This window comes from Pongo pygmaeus, chromosome 11 (genome assembly GCF_028885625.2).
Source record: "Pongo pygmaeus isolate AG05252 chromosome 11, NHGRI_mPonPyg2-v2.0_pri, whole genome shotgun sequence".
NCBI lineage: Eukaryota > Metazoa > Chordata > Mammalia > Primates > Hominidae > Pongo > Pongo pygmaeus.
The window spans coordinates 90,209,956-90,227,949 of record NC_072384.2 but is presented as its reverse complement, the minus strand read 5'-3'; the positions used below and the strand labels follow the sequence as shown (position 1 = coordinate 90,227,949).

The following is a 17,994-nucleotide window of genomic DNA, read 5'->3' as shown; positions in this document are numbered from 1 at the left end:
TCTGAAAGTGATGGGAGAATGGAGTCAAGTTAAAACACACTTGAGGATATTGTGCAGGAGAACTTCCCCAACCTAGCAAGACAGGCCAACATTCAAATTCAGGAAATACAGAGAACGCCGCAAAGATACTCCTTGAGAAGAGCAACCCCAAGACACATCATCTTCAGATTCTCCAAAGTTGAAATGAAGGAATAAATGTTAAGGGCGGCCAGAGAGAAAGGTCGGGTTACGCACAAAGGGAAGCCCATCAGACTAACAGCAGATCCCTGTGCAGAAACCATACAATCCAGAAGAGAGTGGGGGCCAATATTCAACATTCTTGAAGAAAAGAATTTTCAACCCAGAATTTCATATCCAGCCAAACTAAGCTTCATAAGTGAAGGAGAAAGGAAATCCTTTCCAGATGAGCAAATGCTGAGAGATTTTGTCACTACCAGGCCTGTATTACAATAGCTTCTGAAGGAAGCGCTAAATATGGAAAGGAAAGACTAGTACCAGCCACTGCAAAAACATACCAAAATATAAAGACCAACAACACTATGAAGAAACTGCATCAACTAATGGGCAAAGTAACCAGCTAGCATCATGATGACATGATCAAATTCACATATAACAATATTAACCTTAAATGTAAATGGGCTACATGCACCCATTTAAAAGACACAGACTAGCAAATTGGATAAAGAGTCAAGACCCATTGGTGTGCTGTATTCAGGAGACCCATCTCACATGCGAAGACACATATAGGTTCAAAATAAAGGGATGGAGGAATATTTACCAAGCAAATGGAAAGCAAAAAAGCAGGGGTTGCAATCCTAGTCTCTGATAAAACAGACTTTAAACCAAAAGCAGTTAAAAAAGACAAAGGCATTACATAATGGTAAAGGGATCAATGTAGCAAGAAAAGCTAACTATTCTAAATATATATGCAGCAATACAGGAGCACCCAGATTCATAAAGCAAGTTTTTAGAGACCTTCAAAGAGGCTTAGACTCCCACACAATAATAGTGAGAGACTTTGAACACCCTACTTCCAATGTTAGATCAATGAGACAGAAAATTAACAAGGATATTCAGGACTTGAGCTCAGCTCTGGACCAAGTGGACCTAATAGACATCTATAGAACTGTCTACCCCAAATCAACATAATATACATTATTTTCAGTACCACATAGCACTTATTCTAAAATCAATCACATAATTGGAAGTAAAACACTCCTCAGCAAATGCAAAAGAACGGAAATCATAACAGTCTCTCAGACTGCAGTGCGATCAAATTAGAACTCAGGATTAAGAAACTCACTCAAAACCGCACAATACATGGAAAGTGAACAACCTGCTCCTGAATGACTACTGGGTAAATAACGAAATTAAGGCAGAAATAAGTTATTTGAAACCGATGAGAACAAAGACACAACGTACCAGAATCACAACACAGCTAAAGCAGTGTTTAGAGGGAAATTTATAGCACTAAATGCCCACATCAGAAAGTGGAAAAGATCTAAAATCGACACCCTTACATCACAGTTAAAAGAACTAGAGAAACAAGAGCAGATTCAAAAACTAGCAGAAGACAGGAACTAAAAAAGCAGAACTGAAGGAGATAAAAACTAAAAAAGCAGAACTGAAGGAGATAAAGATACATCACAGTTAAAAGAACTAGAGAAACAAAAGCAAAGAGATTCAAAAACTAGCAGAAGACAGGAACTAAAAAAGCAGAACTGAAGGAGATAAAGAAGGAGATAAACTGAAGAAGATAAAGATTCAAAAAAATCAATGAATCTAGGAGCTGGTTTTTGAAAAGGTTAACAAAATAGACCACTAGCCAGACTAATAAAGAAGAAAAGAGAGAAGACTCAAATAAACACAATAAAAAATGATAAAGGGGATATCACCACTGATCCCACAGAAATGCAAACTACCATCAGAGAATGCTGTAAACACCTCTCCACAAATAAACTAGAAAATCTAGAAGAAATGGATAAATTCCTGGACACATACACCTTCCCAGGACTAAACCAGGAAGAAGTCAAATCCCTAAATAGAGCAATAACAAGTTCTGAAATTGAGGCAGTAATTAATGGCCTACCAACCAAAAAAAGCCCAGGACTAGACAGATTCACAGCCGAATTCTGCCAGAGGTATGAAGAGGAGCTAGTGCCATTCCTTCTGAAAATATTCCAAAGAATACAAAAAGAGGGACTCCTTCCTAACTCATTTTATGAGGCCAGCCTCATCCTGATACCAAAACCTGGCAGAGACACAACAATAAAAAATATTTCAAGGCCAGGTGCGGTGGCTCACGCCTGTAATCCTAGCACTTTGGGAGGCCGAAGCAGGCAGATCACTGGAGGTCAGGAGTTCGAGACCAGCCTGGCTAGCATGGTGAAACCCTGTCTCTATTAAAAATACAAAAATTAGCTGAGTGTGGTGGCATATGCCTATAATCCCAGCTACTCAGGAGGCTGAGACAGGAGAATCAGTTGAGCCCAGGAGGCAGAGGTTGCAGTGACCTGAGACCATACCATTGCACTCCAGCTTGGGCAACAGGAGGGAAACTGTCTCAAAAAAAAAAAAAAAAAAAAAGCTACAAACCACTGCTCAAGGAAGTAAGAGAGGGCACAAATGGATGAACATTCTATGCTTATGGATAGGAAGAATCAATATCATGAAAATGGCCATACTGCCCAAAGTAATTTTTAGATTCAGTGCTATTCCCATCAAGCTACCATTGACTTTTTTCACAGATCTAGAAAAAACTAAATTTCATATGGAACCAAAATAGAGCCCGTGTACTCAAGAGAATCCTAAGCAAAAAGAACAAAGTTGGAGGCATCATGCTACCTGACTTCAAATTATACTACAAGGCTACAGTAACCAAAACAGCATGGTATAGTGGTACCAAAACAGATATATAGACCAATGGAACAGAACAGAGGACTCAGAAATAACACCACACATCTACAACCATCTGATCTTTGACAAACCTGACAAAAACAAGCAATGGGGAAAGGAGTCCGTATTTAATAAATGTTGTTGGGAAACTTGGCTAACCATATGCAGAAAACTGAAACTGGACCCCTTCCTTACACTTTATACGAAAATTAATTCAAGATGGATTAAAGACTTAAACGTAAGACCTAAAACCATAAAAACCCTAGAAGAGAACCTAGGCAATACCATTCAGGACATAGTCATGGGCAAAGACTTCATGACTAAACCACCAAAAGCAATTGCAACAAAAGCCAGAATTGAGAAATAGGATCTAATTAAACTAAAGAGCTTCTGTACAGCAAAAGAAGTTCTCATCAGAGTGAACAGGCAGCTCACAGAATGGGAGAAAAATTTTGCAGTCTATCCATCTGAAGGTCTAATATCTAGAATCTACAAGGTACTTAAATTTACAAGAAAAAAACAACCCCATCAAGAAGTGGGTGAAGGATGTGAACAGACACTTCTCAAAAGAAGACATTTATGGCCGGGCGTGGTGGCTCACGCCTGTAATCCCAGCACTTTGGGGGGCTGTAGCGGGCGGATCACGAGGTCAAGAGTTCAGGACCAGTCTGACTAATATGGTGAAACCGTGTCTCTACTAAAAGTGCAAGAATTAGCCAGGTGTGGTAGAGCGCATATATAATCCCAGCTACTGTGGAGACTGAGGCAGGAAAGTCGCTTGAACCCGGGAGGCAGAGGTTGTAGTGAGCCAAGATCACCCTACTGCCCTCCAGCCTGGGTGACAAGAGCAAGACTCCCTCTCACAACAAACAAAAGAAGACATTTACATGGCCAACAAACATATGAAAAAAAGTTAATTGTCACTGATCCTTAGAGAAATGCAAATCAAAACCACAATGAGATAACTATCTCACACCAGTTAGAATGGAGATCATTAAAAAGTCTGGAAACAACAGATACTGGCGAGGATGCGGAGAAATAGGAACGCTTTTACACTGTTGGTGGGAGTGTAAATTAGTTCAACCATTGTGGAAGACAATGTGGCAATTCCTCAAGGATCTAGAACCTAGCAATCCCTTTACTGGGTATATACCCAAAGGATTATAAATCATTCTACTGTAAAGACACGCACACGTATGTTTATTGCAGCACTATTTACAATAGCAAAGACTTGGAATCAACCCAAATGCCCATCAATGAGAGACTGGATAAAGAAAATGTGGCATATATACACCATGGAATACTATGCAGCTGTAAAAAAAAGAATGAGTTCATGTCCTTTGCAGGGACGTGGATGAAGCTGGAAACCATCATTCTCGGCAAACTAATACAAGAATAGAAAACCAAACACCACATGTTCTCACTCATAAGTGGGAGTTGAACAGTGAGAACATATTGACACAGGGAGGGGAACATCACACACTGGGGCCCGTCAGGGTAGGGGGCAAAGGGAAGGGGAGAGCATTAGGACAAATACCTAATATATGAGGGGCTTAAAACCTAGATGACGGGTTAATGGGTGCAGCAAACCACCATGGCACGTGTATACCTATGTAACAAACCTGCACGTTCTGCACTCGTGTGTATATATATATGTATATATATGTGTGTATATATATGTGTATATATGTGTGTATATGTGTGTATATATATATGTGTATATATATATGTGTATATATATACACACATATATAAATGTGGGGCACCTAGAACTTACACATTGCTGCAAGAATGCAGTTTGGCAGTTTCTTACAAAGTTAAACATAAACTCACCAAGACCCAACAGCCCCACTCTGCGAGATTTATCCAAAAAAGTGTAAACACGAGTCCACACAAATGCTTATATTTACATGTTCATTGGAACTTTGTTCATAATAGCCAAAATCTAGAAACAGCTGAATGCATATTAATTACTGAATAAACTTATTGTGATATATTTATACAACAGAATACTACTTCTCTAAGAAGGAATGAGCTGCTGCTACACACAACATGATAAATCTTGGAAGCAGTATGTCAACAAAAGATGGTAGATGCAAAGGACCACTCATTGTATGGCTTTATTTTTATGAAATTCTAGAAAAGATAAAAGTATTTGAATAGGAAATAGATCAGTTGCCAGGGGGTAAGGAGAACTCTTTGGAGTGTTAGAAATGTTCTATATCTTGATTGTGGGGCTAATTATACAACTGTATACACTTATCAAAACTCATAGAACCATGCACTTAAGCTAAGTGAATTTTATTGTATATAACTTAACATCAGTAGAACTATTTAAAAAATAAAATGACATACTAACAGTTTGGCCTATAAATGTATGCATTATATTTGCTGAATGTACCCATTATAGTATACCATTTATTGCTATTAATAAGAGCAGTTTAATACCAGTTTTGATGGATACATTGTGCTTTGGGGAAAGAGTATGATAAAGGGGAAAATCCATCAGTTTATGTAGACAAAAGAGAAAACAGTTTTCTAGTTCACTGATGGGCCTTAGCGACCCTTAAATGCTATCATTGGCATTTAGGAAACATAAAATAGTAGTACTTGCATCTTTAGATAGTATCTTTTCATTTTATATAAATTGTTAATGCCTTTAAGAAATTACCAGAAGTCTTAAGATCAGGTTGCAAAAGGCAGGCTTCTTGTACTGGCTCTAAGCCTTTTATTGTAGATACGAAAAAGAATATTAGTGCCATGTTTTGAAGGTCTGTTTTGGTCTTTATATAGTAATAATGACATTTCAGATTGGTGAAAATATACTAAAAAATAGAAATATTTCTGTGAAACTGCACTAGTCAATGAAATAGACATTGACTTGTTCTTAAGTATTTTGTATTTGTATCAGTTTATTGTCAGTCGGAACACTTCTGGAAATGATTTATAGATATATGTTTATAAGGTTTAAGATGATTACTTAGAAAAATATTTACAATTCAAAGCAGAACATAACTCTTAAATATGTTTGATTTAAACTAGCTTAAAAAATTAAAGACTATTTAACAGAGTATAATAGAGCTTTTGTCGCTTGGTTTCACTATAACAGATGATGTAACTTAAAATACTTGTGAATTAAATTTTACCTTCAGCTTAGTTTCATTTAACCCTGAGGACAAATGCCAAGAGATATTTCCCATTTAAGCCTTACAACAACACAACACAGCTCCAGATCTTTAGTGGCAATATTGTAAAATACCTTAAAATGGCAGTTACTCCATGAAGGTCTGTGCACCTCTGTCTGCTTGTCTCCATTCTGTTATGTCTTTTTCTGTCAACCTCTTACCTTTTGCTTTATTGAGTGATATCTAGCACACGCCATTAACTCCTGGAAGCTTGCTTAACCCTTATCTCCTGACACCTATGACAAAATATTTCATATGATAGGTATGATGAATGAATGAATGTTGCCATAGCAGCCACTGAAGTATGAAAATGACAATCCAGTATCTGTTCTCAGGGAGTTTGCAATCTAGTGGAACACACATATAAACAATTACAATGCAGTGTGGCAAGTGCGTCTAAAGTAGAGGCACACATTATTATGGATGTCCATAAAACGATGGAGGGATTCTGAGAGGCCTCATGAGGAAGTGTAATCTGAGCAAAGTCTATGTGAGTTGCCAGGTGCCAAAGGGTATTCCAGAGAGAATACCACATACTTAGACAAATGTTTGGAAAGTGCAGAGCAAGGAACAAGGAGTAACATACCAGGAAATACGGCCAAAAAGATGACTGGGGGCAGATTGTAATGGTCCTTATGTTATACTTAACTGCTTGAATTCTGTGAGTTTTTTCTGAGTATGCATATTTTAAGAACTCATGTTTTTAAAGTGTAACATACAGAAAAATACAGAAATCATATATTTATACCTCAATTTTTTTCACACATGAACAAAAGAAATGTTGGAGGCTGAAAGATTGAGGGTCGTGATCAACTCAGTATCCTACCACTGGAGGCTATATGAGTAAACAACAAACTGTTCTCATAAATGCAGAATGTTGACAAACTGACAAACTGCGTATGCCACCCATAAGGAATGCTGAGGGCAGTCATGCCCCAAGTGCAATGTTTCTTGAGATTCGGTACATCTGAAGCCTGTTAGTAATAATATGAACCTGTGATCAATTAAGCAGCTGAGCAATCATTACCTCTTCCTCCTTGCTCTTGTTACCCAATAAATACAAAGGGCTGAAGAAGCTCAGGCACTGCCTTTGCTCACTAGAAGCGGGAAGCCCTCTTCTTCTTCCCCTGGCCCCTTCCTTTAAAATAGTTAATTTTGTCCTAAGTTTTCTTTTCTATGTTCATCCCCCTTCATTCAGTCTCGTAATGACAGTCTCAAGTAGTAACGGTAGTAACTGTCGTAGTGAAGGTCTGAAGTAGTAATTGTGGCAGTCTGCCACAAAGAAACATTTACAGAGTGCCCCAGATGTCTTACTTGTGTGCCCTCCCACTCACTACCTCTTCTCCAGAATACATAACCATTATACTGGTTTCTCACACCATACGTTTTGTTTGAGTGTTTTTTTTTTTTTTAGATTCTTGCTCTGTCACCCAGGCTGGAGTGCAATGGTGTGATCTTGGCTCACTGCAACCTCCACCTCCCAGGTTCAAGCAATTCTCCTGCCTCAGCCTCCCGAGTAACTGGGATTACAGGTGCCCGCCACCATACCTGGCTAATTTTTGTATTTTTTAGTAGAGATGGGGTTTCACCATATTAGTCAGTCTGGTCTTGAACTCCTGACCTCAGTTGATCCACCCGCCTTGGCCTCCCAAAGTGCTGGGATTACAGGTGTGATTGTTTTAATTTTATATAAATGAAATTGTATCATTTTGTGTCTAGTTTCTTTTGCTCAGCATTATATTTGTGAGATTCATCCAGATTGTACTTACATGACAGTAGTTTGTTCATTCTAAGATGCTCCGTTGTTTGATGTATTGCAGTTCACTTATTCATTTCTACTGTTGGACATTTGAAGTTATTTGTAGGATTTTACTGTTAGAGTTAATCCTGCTGTGAACAGTTTTGGCCTTGTGGTAACATAGACACACATTTCTATGGGTTATATACCCAGAAGTAGTGCTGTAAAATCATCAGGTAGCTGTATATTCATCTTCGGTAGTTACTGTTAAATAATTTTCTCATATAGTTGTTATCAGTTTACATTCAAGTACTAGTTGCTCCGCATTCTCACCAGCATTTTGTTGTTGTTGTTGTTGTTTTTGAGATGGAGTTTCACTCTTGCTGCCCAAGCTGGAGTGCAATGGCGCAATCTCAGCTCACTCCAAGCTCCACGTCCCATGTTTAAGCTATTCTCCTGTCTCAGCCTCCCAAGTATCTGGGATTACAGGCATGTGCCACCACTCCTGGCTAATTTTGCATTTTTAGTAGAGTTGGAGTTTCACCATGTTGGCCAGGCTGGTCTCTAACTCCTAACCTCATGTGATCCACCTGCCTCGGCCTCCCAAAGTGCTGGGATTACAGGCGTGACCCACCATACCCAGCCCAACATTTGATATTGTCTTTTTCATTTTAATCTTTCTGGGATATATAAAATAGCATGACATTATGGTTTTAATTTGCATTTCCATGATGATTAATGAAGTTGAACACCATTTCATATATTTATCGTCCATGTGGGTAGTCTTTCTTATGAAGTTCCTGTTAAATCTTTATGATTAATTTGTAGGAATCCTCCTGGATGTAAATCCTTTGTCTGATAATACATATTGCATGTATTATCCTCTGTATTCATCTCTTTTCACGCTGCTGATAAAGACGTACCCCAGACCAGGCAATTTACAAAAGAAAGAAGTTTAATGGACTTATATTTCAATGAGGCTGGGGAACCTCAAAATTATGGCAGAAGGCAAGGAGGAGCAAGTCACGTGGAAGAGAGAGCTTGTGCAGGGAAACTCCTTTTTATAAAACCATCAGATCTTGTGAGACTTATTCACTATCATGAGAACAGCATGGGAAAGATCTGCCCATATGATTCAGTTACCTTTCACTGGGTCTCTCTCACAACACGTGGGAATTTAAGATGTGATTTGGGTGGGGACCACAGCCAAACCATATCAGCTTCTTTTCTGTGACTTGCCTTTTCTCTCTCAGTGATGTCATTTGATGAACAGAAAATGTTAATTTTAATGTAATCCAGCTTATCCTTTTTTCCTTTATAGTTCTTTTATATCCTTTTTAAGAAATCACTGTTCCTCCAAGTTTTTAAGGAATAAAAGATGTTACATATGAAGGCTTCAGGTTTCTCAACAATATTGGAAGCTAAAAGGCAATGGTTCATTGCCCTCTATGTCAAGGGTCCCCAAGATCACTCCTGAGTTTGGCAACCCACTAGAAGGACTCACAGGACTCAACATATATATATTATTACGTTTTGTTTTTTGTTTTTTATTTTTTATTTTTTGAGATGGAGTCTCGCTCTGTCACCCAGGCTGGAGTGCAGTGGCATGATCTCGGCTCACTGCAAGCTCCGCCTCCTGGGTTCATGCCATTCTCTTGCCTCAGCCTCCCAAGTAGCTGGGACTACAGGCGCCCGCCACCACACCTGGCTAATTTTTTGTATTTTTAGTAGAGATGGGTTTTTACCATGTTAGCCAGGGTGGTCTCGATCTCCTGACCTCGTGATCTGCCTGCCTCGGCCTCCCAAAGTGCTGGGATTACAGGCATGAATCACCACACCCGGCCTCTATTATTATGTTTTTTGTCATAAAAGTAATGGCAAAAACTACAATTGCTTCTGCACCAACGTATAGTTGTACTCTTGTGGCAAAAGAATACAAACCAGAATCAGCAAAGGGAAAGGCACAGATTGTGGAGTCTGGAGGAAATCAGGTGTAAGTGCCTAAGAGTCCTCTTCCAGTGGATACTTGCACCTCCAGCAACTAGTTGAGATCTTGTGAAGTACATTAGAGACTTGGTGCACAGGACGTTTATTGGGGACTGGTAGTGTAGGCATTCTGCTTTTAGCACATACCTCAATTCCAGACTCCCAAAAGGGAAGTAGGTGTTGAATCTTCTTTGTGGAAGACTTTTGCTTGCACATATTTCATTGGATTTATCCCTAGATATTTGGTGTTTTTTGATGTATGTTTAAATGGTGTCATTTTAAAATTTAATTTTCTATTTTTTGATATATAGAAATAAAATTGAAATTAAAAAAAATTTTTTTGAGATGGAGTCTTGCTCTGTCGCCGAGGCTGGAATGCAGTGGCACAGTCTCAGTTCACTGCAAACTCCACCTCCCGGGTTTAAAGGATTCTCCTGCCTCAGCCTCCCAAGTAGCTGGGATTACAGGCACCCGCCACCATGCCCAGCTAATTTTTGTAGTTTTTAGTAGACTGGGTTTCACCATGTTGGTCAGGCTGGTCTTGAACTGTTGGCCTCAGGTGTTCCACACACCTTGACCTGCCAAAGTGTTAGGATTACATGTGTAAGCCACCATGCTGCCCTGAAATTAAGTTTTATGTTTTGACCTTATACCTAATGATTTTGCTAAACTCACTTATTTTTTAAGTGAGTTATTTATGGTTTGCAGATTAGTTTGAATTTTCATCATTTGTATACATAATGTCATATTTCATTCTTCCTTTATTCCTTCTTTTCCTTTTCTTCTCCCCTCCCTCTCTCCCTTCCTCCCTCCCTCTCATACCCCCTTTATTTCCCCCTTCTCACCAGCTTCCTATACTGGCTAGCACTGCCAACAAAATGTTCAATAGAGGTGATGATAGCTATCTTTGTCTTATTCCCAGTCTTAAGGGGAAAGCTTTTAAGAACATTAAAAATGTTGAGTTTTGTAGGTTTTCTGTGGATATTCTTTATCAGTGTGAAGAAGTTCATTCTATGCCTAGTTGGTAAAGAGCTTTTTCGGTAATTACTGTTTTGAATGAGTGTTGGATTTTATCATGCTTATTTTGCTGCATCTATTGAGATGATCATATGATTTTTGCCCTTTATTAATGTAAATTACAGTAATTTTCGATGATCAAATGTTTTTAATTTTGAGGAAGTCTAATTTATCTTTGTTTTTCTCTTTTATGAGTATTGATTTCTGTGTCGTAAGAAAACTTTAGCTACTTGCAGAATATCTTCCTGTGCTTTCTTCTGGAAGATTTCTAGTTACTGCTTTTTTGTTTAGGTCTAGATCTATCTCACGTTAATTTTTTGTGCATAGTGTAAAATATAGAAGTCAGGTTAATTTTTTCCCACGTTATTATATAATTGTTCCAGCACAGTTTGTTGAAAAGACTTCTTTCTTCCCCATTGGATTTCATTGGTGTCTTTTGTCAAAAATCAAATGACATTGTAGATAGATGGGAGTCTGTTTCTGGGACAATGGCTTTTGAAAGAACGAATTTTGTATTTCTGGAAGAAGCCTTATTTTTTCATGATACGTGTTTTACATATTGTTGGATTTGATTTGCTAGTATGTTGTTTAGGATTTTTGCATTATGTTTATGAGAGATTGGTCTATAATTTTTCTTGTAATTGTCATGTCAAGTTTTAGTAGTAAGATTATGCTAGACTCATACAACAAAGTAGGAAAGGTTTCCTGTTTTCCCTGTTCTCTGGAAAAGTTTATATAAATTTAAAATATGAATTTTATTAGTAAAGCCATCTGGGACTGAAGTTTCCTTTGCGAGAAAGTTTGTAATTATAGATTATATATATATATATATATATATTTTTTTTTTTTTTTTTTTTTTTTTTTGGAGACTGAGTCTTGCTCTCTTGCCCAGGCTGGAGTGCAGTGGCGCGATCTTGGCTCACTGCAGCCTCCACCTCCTGGGTTCAAGTGATTCTTCTGCCTCAGCCTCCAGAGTATCTGGGAATATAGGCACGTGCCACCACACCCAGCTAATTTTTGTATTTTTAGTAGAGATGGGGTTTCACCTTATTGGCCAGGCTGGTCTCGAACTCCTGATCTTGTGATCTGCCCACCTTGGCCTCCCAAAGTGCTGGGATTACAGACGTGAGCCAAGATTATATTTCTTTAATAAAGAATACATGACTTTTATTTAAGTTGTCAGATTTATTGGAAATGTTGTTCATAATATCTTTTGATGTCTGTGGTACCTGTAATGATTCCTTTTTTACTACTACTGTTTTTTTTTTTCCTCTCTCTTCCACCCACCATCCCCATTTACTTTATTTTTTCATCTTTATATTTTCAGGCTGTTTATTGGTCAGAATTCTTAGTTGTAGAAAAGAGAGTTCACACCAGGTACTCTTAAGCAGAAAATGTTTTATTAAGGGGCACAGACAGCACAGACAGCTTACAAAAGCGTTGGGGGACCCAAACAGAAACCCTTTAATTTTACTGATTAGAGTGGGGAGCTTACAACAGAGGCAACTATTAAAATGTGGAGAAGGTATTCAGAAGATTGTGAACAGGCATATATGAGAGATTTCATTACAAGCTCTCTACAGTAACCAACCATAATGCAGAATAGAAATTTTGGACTTTTGCTACCTGTCAATTTAACTGTTATGTTTTTACGTACTTGTTAAAAAAGTGATTGGATAGACTGTTTTAGATTTTCCTTAAAAAAAAAAAAAATCCAGCCATATAAGATGCTTCTAATAGTAGTGTCTCTTAGTTTAGTTTTATTTGCTGTGCACTATTTGCCCTTGTAGAAAACATTGTTTCTGCTGAAAGTGCTTTCAGGTAATGTATGTTTTGACCTGTTTTGCACTGATTTATTTCTCTTGTGCCTTGCAAGTGTTTAAAAAAATCTGCAATTCATATTATTTCTTTAATATAATATGAACAAATGCTTTATCCTCCCCTCTGATCTCTGTAATGTGGAAAGAACGTTGAATATTACTTTATTGGTTGCCGTCTGTGGCTTGCTTACACTTTTTTCTTGATGGTATTTTTAGCAGTTCAAAGAAAGTTTTTAGAAATAGTGAATTTGGTTTCTGAATTGAAGGATTAGAAAGTTTATCTCACAGCATGTTAGCAGATTGGAAATATGCTATAGCCTTTATTCAGAGGAGAGCAAAATTACACCCATGTATATTCTTCCTATACCTTTAAGCATTCCTTTGAGTTGGATAGGAGATAAGCCAATTTGTTTTCTTTAATTAGGCTCTTAAACCCTCATTTGCTGTTCATTGTCTCTACTCTGTACTTAATGGAAGTCAATATCAGTTCTGTTTTTAATGCATTTTTTAAAAGTAAAATGATCTAAATATACATGAATTCCAAACAATTAGAGTTCTATATTAGGGTTCTCCAGAGAAATAGAACCAATAGGAGATACATAGGAAATCTCAGGATATAGCCTCTACCTTTGCATACCCCGTACAGTATGCATGTCACGCTGTATATTATTGGGTATTCTGGGAGACTTTTGAAGGGAGTGGCAAAGGCAATATCCTGAGTTTTCCTTTTGTTAGAAATTTCCCATGTCTTGATAAAACTTGTGAAAAGAAGGGTTGTTTGGGGTGTTACCCAAAGGGCAGTGATTATAGTTCTGATAATGCTCTTTAAGTGCAAGAATCACGTCCTCTCTGTTATTGTCTCCCCTGTAGTGCATTGTAGTGCTCAGCAATATTTTTGAATTGAAATGAGAATATGAATTGTTTGGTAAAGGAGAAAAGAAGTTGTCTCTTTGACAATAGGAGACAACTGATTTTCCTTCCCCCAATCTTTAAACAAATCTTTAAAGGGTCAGATAAATGGGTTGAGCCACTGACCAGTGTTCCATAAGAAGCAGAAATGTGTTCACTAGGTTGTATGGGTACAAAATTATATCAATACACATTTCTGGCATAGCTAAAGATCCAAGTCCCAATAATTTATCAAATTTTCTAGAACAGTCTGTGTTCTCTCTTTTTTTTTTAAATTATACTTTAAGTTCTAGGGTACATATGCACAACGTGTAGCTTTGTTACTTATGTATATGTGCCATGTTGCTGTGCTGCACCCATTAACTCATCATTTACATTAGGTATATCTCCTAATGCTATCCCTCCCCCCTCCCCCCCCACCCCGCAACAGTCCCCGGTGTGTGGTGTTCCCCGCCCTGTGTCCAAATGTTCTCTTTGTTCAATTCCCACCTATGAGTGAGAACATGTGGTGTTTGGTTTTCTGTCCTTGTGATAGTTTGCTGAGAATGATGATTTCCAGCTTCATCCATGTCCCTACAAAGGACATGAACTCATCCTTTTTTATGGCTGCATAGTATTCCATGGTGTATATGTGCCACATTTTCTTAATCCTGTCTATCATTGTTGGACATTTGGGTTGGTTCCAAGTCTTTGCTATAGTGAATAGTGCCACAATAAACATATGTGTGCATGTGTTTTTATGGCAGCATAATTTATACTCCTTTGGGTATATACTTGGTAATGGGATGGCTGGGTCAAATGGTATTTCTAGTTCTAGATCCTTGAGGAATTGCCACACTGTCTTCCACAATGGTTGAACTAGTTTACAGTCCCACCAACAGTGTAAAAGTGTTCCTATTTCTCCACATCCTCTTCAGCACCTGTCATTTCCTGACTTTTTAATGATCGTCATTCTAACTGGTGTGAGTTGGTATCTCATTGTGGTTTTGATTTACATTTCTCTGATGGCCAGTGATGATCAGCATTTTTTCAAGTGTCTGTTGGCTGCATAAATGTCTTCTTTTGAGAAGTGTCTGTTCATATCTTTTGCCCACTTTTTGATGGGGTTGTTTGATTTTTTTTCTTGTAAATTTGTTTAAGTTCTTTGTAGATTGTGGATATTAGCCCTTTGTCAGATGGGTAGATTGTAAAAATTCTCTCCCATTCTGTAGGTTGCCTGTTCACTCTGACGGTAGTTTCTTTTGCTGTTTAATTAGATCCCATTTGTCAATTTTGGCTTTTGTGCCATTGTTTTTGGTGATTTAGTCATGAAGTCCTTGCCCATACCTATGTCCTGAATGGTATTGCCTAGGTTTTCTTCTAGGGTTTTTATGGTTTTAGGTCTAACATTTAAGTCTTTAATCCATCTTGAATTAATTTTTGTATAAGGTGTAAGGAAGGGATCCAGTTTCACCTTTCTACATATGGCTAGCCAGTTTTCCCAGCACCATTTATTAAATAGGGAATCCTTTCCCCATTTCTTCTTTTTGTCAGGTTCGTCAAGGTTGTAGATGTGTAGTATTATTTCTGAGGGCTCTGTTCTGTTCCATTGGTCTGTATTTCTGTTTTAGTACCAGTACCATGCTGTTTTGGTTACTGTAGCCTTGTAGTATAGTTTGAAGTCAGGTAGAGTGATGTCTCCAGCTTTGTTCTTTTGGCTTAGGATTGACTTGGCAATGTGGGCTCTCTTTTGGTTCCATATGAACTTTAAAGTAGTTTTTTCCAAGTCTGTGAAGGAAGTCATTGGTAGCTTGATGGGGATGGCATGAATCTATAAATTACCTTGGGCAGTATGGCCATTTTCACGAATTGATTCTTCCCATCCATGAGCATGGAATGTTCTTCCATTTGTTTGTGTCCTCTTTTATTTCGTTGAGCAGTGGTTTGTAGTTCTCCTTAAAGAGGTCCTTCACATCCCTTGTAAGTTGGATTCCTAGGTATTTTATTCTCTTTGAAGCAATTGTGAATGGGAGTTCACTCATGATTTGGCTCTCTGTTTGTCTGTTAATGGTGTATAGGAAAGCGTGTGATTTTTGTATCCGGAGACTTTGCTGAAGTTGCTTATCAGGTTAAGGAGATTTTGGGCTGAGATGATGGGGTTTTCTAAATATGTAATCATGTCATCTGCAAACAGGGACAATTTGACTTCCTTTTTTTTTTTTTTTTTTGAGATGGAGTTTCACTCTTGTTGCCCAGGCTGGAGTGCAATGGCATGATCTTGGCTCACTGCAACCTCCGCCTCCCAGGTTCAAGCGATTCTCCTGCCTCAGCCTCCCTAGTAGCTGGGATTATAGGCATGTGCCACCACGCCCGGCTAATTTTGTATTTTTAGTAGAGACTGTGTTTCTCCATGTTGGTCAGGCTGGTAACGAACTCCCGACCTCAGGTGATCCGCCTGCCTCGACCTCCGAAAGTGCTGGGATTACAGGCGTGAGCCACCGCGCCCGGCCTGACTTCCTCTTTTTCTAACTGAATACCCTTTATTTCTTTCCCCTGCCTGATTGCTCTAGCCAGAACTTCCAACACTATGTTGAATAGGAGTGGTGAGAGAGGGCATCCCTGTCTTGTGCCAGTTTTCAAAGGGAGTGCTTCCAGTTTTTGCCCATTCAGTATGATAATGGCTGTGGATTTGTCATAAATAGCTCTGATTATTTTGAGATATGTTCCATCAATACCTAGTTTATTGAGAGTTTTTAGCATGAAGGGCTATTAAATTTTGTTGAAGCCCTTTTCTGCATCTATTTGGATAATCATGTGGTGTTTGTCCTTGGTTCTGTTTATATGATGGATTATGTTTATTGATTTGTGTATGTTGAACAAGCCTTGCATCCCAGGGATGAAGCCAACTTGATCATGGTGGATAAGCTTTTTGATGTGCTGCTGGATTCAGTTTGCCAGTAGTTTATTGAGGATTTTTGCATCAATGTTCATCAGGGATATTGGTCTAAAATTCCCTTTTTTTGTTGTGTCTCTACCAGGCTTTGGTATCAGAATGATGCTGGCCTCATAAAATGAGTTAGGGAGGATTCCGTCTTTTTCTGTTGATTGGAATCGTTTCAGAAGGAATGGTACCAGCTCCTCTTTGTACCTCTGGTAGAATTCGGCTGTGAATCCATCTGGTCCTGGAGTTTTTTCGGTTGGTGGGCTATTAATTATTGCCTCAATTTCAGAGCCTGTTATTGGTCTATTCAGGAATTTAACTTCTTCCTGGTTTAGTCTTGGGAGGGTATATGTGTCCAGGAATTTATCCATTTCTTCTAGATTTTCTAGATTATTTGCATAGAGGTGTTTATAGTATTCTCTGATGGTAGTTTGTATTTCTGTGGGATTGGTGGTAATATCCCCTTTAACATTTTTTGTTCCGTCTATTTGATTCTTTAATCTTTTCTTCTTTATTAGTCTTGCTAGTGGTCTATCAATTTTGTTGATCTTTTCAAAAAACCAGGTCCTGGATTCATTGATTTTTTTGTGTCTCTGTTTCCTTCAGTTCTGCTCTGATCTTAGTTATTTCTTGCCTTCTGCTAGCTTTTGAATGTGTTTGTTCTTGCTTCTCTAGTTCTTTTAATTGTGATGTTAGGGTGTCAATTTTAGATCTTTCCTTCTTTCTCTTGTGGGCATTTAGTTCTATAAATTTCCCTCTACACACTGCTTTAAATGTGTCCCAGAGATTCTGGTATGTTGCGTCTTTGTTCTCACTGGTTTCAAAGAACATCTTTATTTCTGCCTTCATTTCGTTATGTACCTCGTAGTCATTCAGGAGCAGGTTGTTCAGTTTCCAAGTAGCTGAGCGATTTTGAGTGAGTTTCTTAATCCTGAGTTCTAGTTTGATTGCACTGTGGTCTGAGAGACTGTTAAAATTTCTGTTCTTTTACATTTGCTGAGGAGTGCAACTGTGTGGTCAGTTCTGGAATAACTGTGATGTGGTGCTGAGAAGAATGTATATTCTGTTGATTTGGGGTAGAGAGTTCTGTAGATGTCTGTTAGATCCACTTGGTGCAGAGCTGACTTCAATTCCTGGGTATCCTTGTTAACTTTTTGTCTCGTTGATCTGCCTAATGTTGACAGTGTGGTGTTAAAGTCTCCTATTATTGTTGTGTGGGAGTCTGAGTCTCTTTGCAGGTCTCTAAGGACTTGCTTTATGAATCTTGGTGCTCCTGTATTGGGTGCATATATATTTAGGATAGTTAGCTCTTCTTGTTGAATTGATCCCTTTACCATTATGTAATGGCCTTCTTTGTCTCTTTTGATCTTTGTTGGTTTAAAATCTGTTTTATCAGAGACTAGGATTGCAACCCCTGCTTTTTTTTGTTTTCCAGTTGCTTGGTAGATCTTCCTCCATCCCTATATTTTGAGCCTGTGTGTGTCTCTGCACATGAGATAGGTCTCCTGAATACAGCACACTGAT

The 17,994-nt window shown here is 38.3% G+C and overlaps 1 protein-coding gene across 9 annotated transcripts in view; it reads left to right on the top strand.

The window, feature by feature from the left end:
- The window catches only part of HIBCH (3-hydroxyisobutyryl-CoA hydrolase), a 119,901-nt gene that overhangs the window by 82,181 nt on the left and 19,726 nt on the right, over positions 1-17,994 (top strand). The window contains exon 12 of one of the 9 annotated variants that reach the window (XM_063647725.1): positions 7,495-9,204. The exons of the other annotated variants lie outside the window; for them this stretch is intronic. Within the exon in view, the coding sequence (XP_063503795.1) occupies positions 7,495-7,677 (183 nt within the window). The 3' untranslated portion in view covers positions 7,678-9,204. Of the gene's footprint in view, positions 1-7,494; positions 9,205-17,994 lie in introns of those variants that run through there. 9 annotated transcript variants of the gene reach the window in all.